Source organism: Aulonocara stuartgranti, assembly GCF_965226115.1.
Source record: "Aulonocara stuartgranti genome assembly, chromosome: 5".
Lineage (NCBI taxonomy): Eukaryota > Metazoa > Chordata > Actinopteri > Cichliformes > Cichlidae > Aulonocara > Aulonocara stuartgranti.
In genome coordinates this window covers 3,988,034-3,999,578 of record NC_138943.1, presented here as the reverse complement: position 1 = coordinate 3,999,578, position 11,545 = coordinate 3,988,034, and the positions used below count along the sequence as shown (strand labels likewise).

At 38.9% G+C, this 11,545-nt stretch overlaps 1 protein-coding gene across 2 annotated transcripts in view; it reads right to left on the bottom strand.

Annotated features, from left to right (window-relative positions):
• Positions 1-10: 10 nt before the first annotated feature.
• The window catches only part of LOC309706151 (protein phosphatase 1 regulatory subunit 1A-like), a 39,188-nt gene continuing 27,653 nt past the window's right edge, over positions 11-11,545 (bottom strand). For both annotated transcript variants that reach the window (XM_082532419.1, XM_082532420.1), the window contains exons 6-8: positions 9,963-10,145; positions 7,184-7,312; positions 11-4,052 (exon numbers count right to left, since the gene is read on the bottom strand). In XM_082532419.1, the coding sequence (XP_082388545.1) occupies positions 3,982-4,052; positions 7,184-7,312; positions 9,963-10,145 (383 nt within the window). In that variant the 3' untranslated portion in view covers positions 11-3,981. The remainder of the gene's footprint in view (positions 4,053-7,183; positions 7,313-9,962; positions 10,146-11,545) is intronic.

The following is an 11,545-nucleotide window of genomic DNA, read 5'->3' as shown; positions in this document are numbered from 1 at the left end:
CAACTCAATATAGGAACTTAAGTTAAATCGGTTATGTTTTGCATTTTCCAAACGTACAACAGTTAACTTTTTTTTTTTTTACTTAAAAGCAATATTTTAAATTTCTTTTGAAGAGCCTTTATTGTAGAAGGTAAAATTTGATATTACTCTGTATTAATTATCTTGTATTTAGAAAGCAATCATACCATAGTTCCTTGGTTATTGCACCTCAAAAATAATGATAATGAATTAAAAAGTAATAATGCAAGTGAACTAAAGAGGCTCTTAGAATTTAAAAGGGAGAAATACTTTAAGGAATAAGTAGTAATAATAAATAATAAAGAGGTAGAGGCCGATGTTTGGTCAGCCAAAATTAACCATTATAAGATGGCAAAGCCCCTGCGACCCTGAAAAGCGGTAGCGAATGGATGGAAGATGGTAAAGCGTGCATTCAAATTTAAAGTGTTCTCTGCTCTCCCAGCAAGAGGAGCTATAGAGCAAAGACTGCAATGGCCCAGGGGTAGTTCAGCTTCACAACCAGCTTCATATTTTAATGCTCGTCAGTGAAGCAGTTTGGAATTGCACCATCGCTTTTCTTCTTACAACAGATGGGAAAAAAATGTTTTTCTAATTTGAATCAGCTGATAGTCTTTAAATGAATAAATGCCACAACAACAACTGAAGACACAGCTCTGCTGCTTGTCAGTATGATTTGCATGATTTGAGCTTCCATCCCAACACCCACTTTGAATATAAAATGAATATAAATCCATCACACAGCAAGACAGTAATGACTGTTACACAAAGAGTCTTGTGTTAAAGAAAAAACTGTTCTGTAAGATATGGATATCCTTTCTATAATTCAGCTAAATTTTAGGTGCAACAGTGTAAATGTACATTACAAAATATTTTTTAAGTCTCTCTAACAGATAAAGTGCAATTGGGCTTTTATTCTGAAAGGATCCTTCACTATGTCCACCTCCAATCACAAAGGTGAAACGCTTTAACAGCTAAACTTGTTCACAGCAGTCTGTAAAGATACAGTATCCCACGCAGCTTAAACTGCTGCAGTGTTACAAAATGCATTTGTGAAATCTTGTCCTTTTATGAAAAATATGTGCTTTTATGCTCTTGCTTCAGATTGCATTAAATTATTTAATAGCAGAGCGTCTATTTTTAGAGTAAAGTTAAAATCAGCTTTAGCTGAGCGCATGACCAATGATGCAACGATACGTGAAGACTTTAAGAATTCCTGCTAAAATGCATCTGGTTTTCTTTTTTTGACACTTGAATGGGCAAAGCTCTCCTGGTTCTTTGCATCTTCATGCTAACGCTGCTGATGAAGTTCATATAATCTTTCCTACAAAAAAAAAGAAAACAATCACCAATTTAAACATTTTATTGTATCAAACAAATTTAGATTACAGATGTAATCATCAATCAAGTAAAACTAGAACAAAAAAAGTCCATGTTATTCAAGTAAAGTACACTACTACCATTCAAAAAACAAGTTTACCCATAAATACATTGCAGGAGAAAAACAAAGCTTGCAGAGGAATGTTTTACTGTTCTTCTTGTTCATCGTGGATAAAGTGACCATTGTTGGCAACTGAGTAACAAACGGCTGTTGCTGTGGCTGATTAATCTCCTAAAGTGACACTGAAACTTCAGATTTAGTTTTGTTCATTTATTCCATTTAGACATGTCAAGTATGATGTGAAGGTTATAGAAAGATTGTCACATGATGCCACTTCAGTGATACAAAGACAGATTACATGACAAATATTTAGTGTGCTGATGACTTTAAGATGTCTTTGTTACAAACTAGAACACAAATAAAATGCTGCAGTTAAAAAAAAAAGTGTTTAAATTTGTTGGGTTTTTTTGTACAAAATGAAGCACAGTAAGTACCTTGGGCGTAGACAACAAGTCACTGTACATTCAGTGCCATGCAAGAGGGTGTTTCATGACCAGAATTTAAATTCCCAAGAACCATTCATGTGTCAAAAATGAGGGTGCAATTTACTCACTGAGGATGGATTCCTCCTTGTTAATCCTAAATATGCAAACGGAGCTTTAGAGACGATCGGTTGTACCCTGTTTATCAACTAGACATTTACAAGAAGGGTAATAGTCTAGTTATCAGTACATGCATTACTGTAAGCTGACATAGCTTTCTACTTCTTATTGAGTAACAATTGCTCACACAGGGTTTAAAGACTTAAAGACAGGCTTTCTCCCTCCCTTTATGCTAAAAAGAACTAAAATGACTTTGGGGAAAGGTCAGCGGTGCTTCTCTTCAGCTGTCTGCATGTGTGTGACTGACTGACAGGAGTTTGAATCTTAGCCACACAAATAACAAACTAAGTAAACATATCTGCCCTGTAGCCTTTAAGCTACAGGCAATCGTTAGCAGTGGCCCTGAAGCATAACCAGGGGAGTCAGAGTCAGACCAGCAGTTAGATGTGGTTTAATGTGCTGCACTTTAGCTTGCAGGTTGGTTTTTCTGTTTTCTCTCATTCAACAAGCAGTGCCTTCCTATTTGTATCGGGAGTAATTCTCTATTCTTAAAAATGAAAACAAAACCAGAATGACAGCTGTTACAGTATAATTAGTCTACTTTTCTGATGGCTGGACTGGTTTCTGACTGGATTTCTTTTTACATCTGTTTACAGAGTCAATACCTGCAGGCTTGGGATGATGTTAAGGCTGCAGAAAAATATGTTTTCTGGGATTATTTGTGAATCATTTCATCTAGAAATGATCACATTAAAAATATTTCCAAGAAATGACATTATACGTTTTGTCTGTTTAGAACTGCAGAGCATGAAACTGCATCTACACAGAGCTCTGTGTGTGTAAAAGTTTGTTGGACGCAATCACTGCAACTGTGAGCGCAGAATGTATGAAAATAGACTTAAAGCATGAAAATAAACTTCTATAGATTGAATTTCAATTAATGCCCAGTGTGATTAACCTATGAGCGACTCTTCTGTCAGACATATGTGGGACAAATGTCTGAAGAAAATGTCTGAAATGTGCTCTGTGTAGACACAGTTCAAGGCTGTGGTTACCAAACTTTCTGGCACGCCCGCCTTCAGAAGTCGAGCAAGGATGACAGCTCAACAAAATACAGATCAACGGTCATTAGCCTCTTTTTACATTTTTCAGTCAGTTTAGTTTCACCTTATTTTGTAACTTTGGTAATCACAGCCACCCACACACCATGCTTGTCTGCCCCACCAGGCAGGCTCGACAGTTTGAGACCCACTGGAGCCAAAGGAAATCATAATTATGATCAAAAATGGCTTTCTAGTTTCTTCCATGTGTTTAATCGACTAATTATTAATAATATAAATAAAATTGCAGTTGGCCTTAAAAATATTTGTAAATATCAACCGAGTTGTTCAAAAATCCAAATATAGGTTTACTATAAAATATCAATAAACCCACATTTATTTCTGTCTTTTCTGGTTGCTTATACGAGGCGGCATTTGAATTTAAATCGAAGGTTTTGTCTCTGGTTACTTACAAGGTTCTGATGCTATTTTATTGCTACGAGATGGAACAATAAATGTTGAATTCATGGCACGTATAAATTGATTGCAAATAAAATATTTGTTGTCTTTGATAAATCAACGGGATATTAAACCTGTGACAGATTATGATAATATATGTGTGAGTAAGACATGAAAGCTTGTCCCATTAACCAGATAATAAATCCCAGTTGGGGGATACAATAGGCTAGTTTTAATTTAGTGCGGGGGGAGCTTTAACAAAAACAAACATAATTATAACAACTGTCTCTCTACACAAGATTTGTGACACAAAATAAATGTAGAAACTTTTGTTTTTTTTCTCAAGGTGGTAACTAAGGCCTGGCCGTAGAGGAATATTGAAGCCCTGATGTTTTGAAAAAGTGAATCTGCAGACACAATCTTCTGTCATTGTGTAGGGCTGACTGAGCAGACTGAGCAGCATTGTGTTGCACAGAGGACTGCTCTATTTCTCTGTCTTCAGGCTGCATTTCTTTGTCTTCTCCTCTGCCGGCTGACTCACTCCTGCTTTTGTTTCTGCAGAAATATAGACAGAGACATAAAAGAGTGAGAGAAGAGGCTGGAGGCTGACGCTGGAGATTTTAATGGACTTGTGCAAATAAACAATAAATATTTACAGCTTATTTAGTATTTCTCCAATTTTTTTCTTTTTGCTGCTGTGCTTTTTTTTGGGGGGGGGGGGGGGGGTTTGCATATGAACAATAAGGTAAGCGCGTAATCAACATATTGCTACATAAACATTACATGCATTTAGCTTTTTATTGAGTACTATGGGCATTAGTAAATTTATTATTTTATTAAAGCTTCCAGAATCACTGGGTGTTCACATGAGTACATGTCAGAAGTAGCAGATACCAGATGAAGCCTGAATTTAAACCTCTGGCGTGGGATCAATAAAATCAGGGGTTACCCTGATTCTGTCATATTCTCTATTTGCTGTCATCCCTCTAAACCTTCTGCCTGTTAAAACGACATGATAAATGAAACAACAAACCCAAAGCATGTTTTGGAAAGCACAGGTGTGTTGATGATGCTCGATTTCCACTCAGGTGAAGTATTCAGCTGAACCAGGATAAAGCCCAGACCTGCATCTCTCTCTCTCACTCTGGCTATCTGTAGGTATCTGCACACTCATTGCTAATTTAGTATATGGTTGTCAACATTATTTTTTTTTGTCATGCTAAAATAAATAGCTAAAAATAACAGTCTCTTTCTCTGAGCTGAGTTCGGCTTTTGTCTGATATTTGAAGACTGAGTAGTGAAAAACTGAAGTGCAGTGTTGGGGAGTAAATGGTAAATGGCCTGTATTTGTATAGCGCTTCACTAGTCCCCAAGGACCCCAAAGCGCTTTACACATTCAGTCATCCACCCATTCACACACACATTCACACACTGGTGATGGCAAGCTACATTGTAGCCACAGCCACCCTGGGGCGCACTGACAGAGGCGAGGCTGCCGGACACTGGCGCCACCGGGCCCTCTGACCACCACCAGTGGACAACGGGTGAAGTGAGTAACTGCATTTCGTTAAAGTTACCATTTAAATAGGTGATAATTAGAATACAGCTACTTTGTTGAAATAAATGGATTACACAACAGTCATTTCCAGTTTCATATGTTAGGCTATCCACACTCTAATTTTAGTAATTCCACACATTGCCAGAAACCCAAACAAACGGTTCTAATGTAACAACGTCCTGCTAATTTTGGTGGCGTCAGTTAAACAATGGACCCGGAGCCAGCACAACAGAGGCAGCACTGCATGGGCAGGAATTCATTTCTTGTTTGGCAATTCCGACACCACTTCACATTTAAAGAAGAAAGGAATGGGGGAATATGACTGTGCAATGCAAACTCTGTTTGCCAGCAACCAAGCTGCTCTCAGCATCAAACCCAAAGAAACATCTGGAAGTCAGTTCTTTTTAAAAAACAAATGTTAGCCTACTGCAACTACCTGTAGCTGAGGTAGCTACCTGGGTTATGTGCCACTTCAGTACCTTCGATCTACTATTGCTGTGTGATTTATTACTATTACTGAAGGCTACTCGCGATATACCAAGTAATCCAAAGTATTCACAGTATGTTGCTCACATTGAGTAACTTAACAGAATACATTACAAATTACATTTTGGTGCATGTATTCTGTAATCTGTAGTGAATGCATTTAAAACGTAACCTTCCCAACACTGCTGAAGTGACATCATACCTGGAGGGTATGTCCATCGTTTATATACAGTGTTTGGCATTTCACTGTCATGGTTTATAATATTGGAACACTTAAGGAAGTGAAGCATCATTAATTTTACTTGTGCTTTCCTTACTGTGACAGGTCAAAATGTGTGCTGTGAAAGATTTACAAGATGGAAAGCAGAGAGAGGAGACAGACTTGTTAACCAGCTGATAGTGGAGCTGGAACAGGTGTGCTGAATCTCTCTGATGACCCAAGACTTCACACCATGCATGGATAAATCAGATTGGGTTTTCACGACCCTAAACTGTGCTTCTCCAAACATAGCTCATTAAATGTAACTATGTAGTTGAGCTAAGATTTGTATTACTCCGCATCCATGAGGCCCACACTGTCGCTCAAAATCCAAATGTGTGAGAAATTAAGTCAAGTGAGTCAACCAGCCAAGTGGTGTGTTACCTGCAATGGTGAACTTGTAGTCACAGGTTTCCCTTTGCTCACATGACACTTACTACAGTTGAAATCAATGAGCAGCATTTGTATCATCCTATCAAATGATCAGTAGCCAGGAGTGAGCTGTGTTTGTCTCAGCATGTGAAATATGATTAAAAAAATTTATATGAATTTTAAAAGTGCAAGACTGGAGAGATGTTGGGCTTATTTCAGCTGTGGGTTCACTAATAAGATCATCAATGCCTCATGAAAGATTTTAGGACTCACAGCAAGTCATAGAAAAGAAATGGTAAATGGCCTGCATTTGTATAGCGCTTTTCTAGTCCATAGGACCCCAAAGCGCTTTACACTACATTCAGTCATCCACCCATTCACACACACATTCACACACTGGCGATAGCAAGCTACATTGTAGCCACAGCTGCCCTGGGGCGCACTGACAGAGGCGAGGCTGCCGGACACAGGCGCCACCGGGCCCTCTGACCACCACCAGTAGGCAAACACGGGGTTAGTATCTTGCCCAAGGATATTTGGCATGCAGCCAGGATGCAGCCTGGGATCGAACCACCGACCTTCTGATTAGTGGCTGACCTGCTCTGCAACCTGAGCTACAGCCACCCCAGTAATAATACATTTCAGCGAGAAAGAAAGAATGAAATACAGAAAGGGGAAAAAAGACAAGCTCTACATGCTCCATTTGCACCATATGCCAGTATTAGCTCTCCTCCTGCCCCCTTTTCCCAAACCTGATTTTTCCACTCGTGTGTGTACCTTCCTCTCAGGGTATTTCAGCCATGTCGGTGCTCTGTGAAATGGGGATCAAAGCCACTTCACAGATGTTTGTTGACGAGCCATGATTATATGACAGCAAGCCAAAGCTGTTTCGCAGTTTAACAAATTTAAATAAATCCTGCCGGCTGCGTGGAGGATGAGGAGTCCCCTGAGGAAAAGACCACGTTGGAGACATTTTCTGCAAAAAGCAAGGCTCTAATGACAGTTATGTACCTGCTTGTGCATTGTTTTGTTGCGATGAGGGATCTGCTACACTGGCAACACTGAAGCAATCCTCTTTCTCCTTGGTGAGGGGACACTCGAGCCCACCGGCAGCCTCTAATAGACTCTCCCTCGAGAACTCTGCAGAGGGCAGAAAGACGAATGGTAAACAAGATGGAATGGAAGTTCAAACTGAGTTGAAAAGGATGAAGATGTTTTCGTTATTTCAACTAGTCTCATCAACAATTGCACCTGAAGTGTCCAGTTGGTGATCTTTGAGCAAAGCTGCCAACAACTGATGTTAATAATCATTCATTTATTTCCCCTATCTTGCTGTTAACTCCTTTCACCCGGACTGAGGACTTAATCTGCAGCTCATCTATAAGGTGAATAATGCAAAAAGATTAAAAAAAAATGTCAGTGTAAAGCTTTTGAAGCTTTTACACCACAAACACATCTGTGTTACAGCGGATTTAAAAAAAATGGCCCTGTGCTATTACAGCTTCAGAAAAAAAAGAGTCTTGTCCACTCATGATGCATTAGTCCCGGCCAATTACTAAAGTGTACACAGTGTATGCCGTGACCTTGTATCCACCTTCCATTACACTGAACTGTTATCCCTGACCCCGAAAAACTCACCTCTGGTTTTGTCATCAGACAAAAGCAAAGCCAGGAGATTTTTTTTTTTTAAAGGAGAGTCAACATTAGTACTGAATATTACAACAATCTGACAAAATATCAAAACCAAACTACCTGGGTATGGCTAATGGTTTCTGCAGTGAAACCCTGTATTTGGTGAGGTTTCACTGGAGGCTGAAAAAGTTAATTCCTAATGGAGCCTTTGGGAGCACCCTGACCTATTTAATTTTTTTGGTGCTGTTTGTTTTGGCTCTAAAAAGGGCCTCAAGGACAGCCGGGCTGCTCTTTGATAATGCAGAGAAAGTGTTTCCTTATCTGGACAGCAAAGTGAACCGAGAACAGAGATGGTTATAAGACGTTTTCTTTTTATCAAATCATTTTAAATGATTTGTTGCATGATGTGTCAACATAATTACAGTATGTCATCAAAATAACATAAAAGTTAAAATATACTAATTATGTTAAGCTAACTATATTATTTGTACTAGATATTTCCTGTTTTATTCCATCTAGTCTATCATGCTAAACTAAACAAGCAGCTAGCTAAATTTTTATTGATGATACTGAGACAAATGTGGTTTCTTCACATCGTGACAAGGAAACGAACAATTCTTTTAAATTCTGACTTTTTTTTAAAGCATATTTCCTCATATTCTCCCATTTTTATCTGATGCCTTTGTTTCACGTCTACCCTCCCCCTTTTCTCCTGATCCATCATCGATTTACATACATTCCTTACAGACATCTTAATGTTTCTTGCCTCATTTTCTTCTTTACTTTTATCCCTTTTCCCCTTATCGAACACCCCAGGGTCATATTAATGTGCTGTGTTTGTTATTTCCAGTATTTTCAGCTTTTTATGATGCCACACGGCATGGCCTTCCATCTTCTCCTTCCACTTTAGGACCTTCATACTGCTTCATAACCATCTTTTCATTCGTTTCTATACCCTTTCCCCCCGCAGTCACCCCTCAGGCTTTATTCATAAATTAATTTATGTTTTGTAAGCAATATTTATTCCCCCTTATGCTGCACTGACTGACTGAGATACAAAAATCAAAAGCAACCAAGCAGATTTACACAAGTATTATATTCATGTCCAAATAAGGGAGAGGAAGTAGAAATTGAGTTGGTTACAAATAGAAGGTGAGTAGTTTGTTTCCCAGTTCTTCCAGTCTGCATGAAGAAATGTTCAGAACCCCAAATTGTCTCTGTTGCATCCGTCAGAGTGTGAGCGTAATAACTGAAAGTAATTAAAGGCATTTTAACAACAAAACATTGTATGACTGTGAGTGTGAATGTAAGTATTTTGATTGCCGTCCACTACATCACAGGGTTTTATAAAATCTCGTTAGATAATTAATTGAAATAATTGCTGAAATCCGAAGAGAACAAATATTTTACAAAAAACAGGAAAAGAGGAAATGTTTATGCTCATCCATCAAAAATCTTAGCGCCTCTCAGAAATATGCTCTTGTGCCCTTTGGAGGAGTTTGATTTGCAGGGTTGGGAAGCACAGGATTGAAAAACAGCAAAGGCACTGAGGCCGAGCAATATTCAGCTAACAATCCTCATAGGGTGCACAATTATAGCTGCTTTTCCACGCCTATAGCTGCCACTCAAAGCTGTTTTGCAGAACACGTTTTCATTCTGTCACTTTGTCAATGTCATGTCTGTTGGTATTGGTGAGTTCTTTGTTCTGCAGCTGAGGGATCTCTCTGCGGCTCTCTGAGCTTCAGGCTTTTCAATGCATGCAGACGGAGGGGTGGATCATTCTGTCCGATGTAATGATGGAAATGATGATTGCTTGTCGCTAAGCATGACGGTATGTAATGTAGGTAGTAGTAGAGGGTACTTTTTACCCGTTATTTGCAAATAACTCCTACCTACTGAAATCCACTATCACTCCAAAATATGATTTGATAGGTTGTAGAGGTAGATAAATATTCACTCATGACCATATTCACTGAAGATTATCTTAAGGGAAAATCAACATAAACACAGAAATACGGTAGGTCTCAGTGGACCAAGTGTTGAGTGTTAGTCTTTGTGCCTAAATTAGTACTGTAGCAGATTTTAAGGATGCATCTGTTGCTGAATAAGCAGCTGCAAGCACACAAATTAAATCCTGCTTGACAGCCTCTGCACATACCCTCCATTTGGCAACGCAGTTTCTCAAAGGCCTCTGCAGTGGCCTCATCGTCGTGGGGGAGCTCCTCTCCCGTGGGCACAGAGTCGGGGCTGGGCCGGTCTGACAGGCAGCTCTCTGAGGAGCATTCGTCTCCAGCTCCCTGCTGCTGCCTGTACAGGTGGTGCTCTACCAGGAACTGTAGCTCTGGGAGGTGACAGAAGAGGTAAAAGAAAAGCAGGGAAGAGAAGACGAAAATGACAAGAGGTTAGATAAGTGGAAGAGCTATCTTGCAAAGGAAGAGGAGGTGGGTTTGTAGGAATATTGAAGTTAAAGGGTAAATTTAAAGTGCAAAAAAAATCACTAGGGAGGTGAGAGTAAGGAAAGAAAGAGGTGTGAGATGAAGGCAGCCAATGGGAGAAAAGATGGGTCATGAATAGCACAAAGGTAACAGAAATGAAGGGAAGTGTAGGTGGAAAACATATTGTGGGTTAAGAATCTAATAAACTGGCAACATTTAATTAACCCCCTGCACAGTTTGGAGTGACAGGGCAGGTAAAGACACATCAGAGTTTGGATATGAATTCTTTAATCGCTGTCTCCGGCCTCCTCCATCTGTGGTTTATTAGTTTTAATCCCCTTGTAGTAGGAAACTAAAGCACACTGATTATCTCCTCTGCAAGAACTGACTCATCACACTCAGAGCATGCAGTTTAGCTGTAAAACTAATTGAAAAGGAAATATCCTAGAGCTTCCTATTTCTTTTATCTCGTCTTTAATGTTCTCTTGATTCACTTTTCGTAAACGCTCCATGTTATTGCACGTACTTTGCATAAAACCATTTACATGTTGTGTTTGTATGTAAGCTGAATTGGTCTCTTAAAAATGGATTTGCATTAAATTGCTGGGTCCAAGTACCCCAAAAAAGTAGAAATAAAGATAAATAAATAATTTGCCTGTTTCATGTGGTGCAGGACCTTAATCTCAAAATTAGAGACCCACTTTTTAAACTGAAAACATAAAAACTGGGACGAATTCTCATAAGATAATGGGAAAATGAATGAGTGTTGGATTGAGTGCCGACCGGGTCCACATATAACACTCAACACCAATAACAACATGTCATCAACTTAAATGAGAACACCTGGACTTCCACTGGATGTTTTTATTTGGGTAACGTTTGGATTTGATTCCTTTAACAAAAACTACTTCTATAACAATTTTAATGTTGAGAGGTTTAAATGTGGAGTGATCCGGCTAACACTGGCAAGCCACCCTCTTAGCGAATAGAAATCTTTCATTTTGTGCCAAAAATTTACTTTTTTGAACTAATGCACTTACTGTATGTATGAGGCGTCAGCTAGTTAGTTTATTTTTTTTATCTTGGTGTTCCATCAGCTTTTTGCTGAGCAATATATAAAAAAAACCCCTTAATACTAACTAATATACTGCAATAGTTTTCGATTTCAATTGGATTCAGTGCTACTTATATAGCACCAAATCACAACAAGAGTCACCTCAAGGTGCTTTATATTGTAAGGTAGACCCTACATTAATACATACAGAGAAAAACCCAACAATCATGTGACCCCCTATGAGCAACCAGT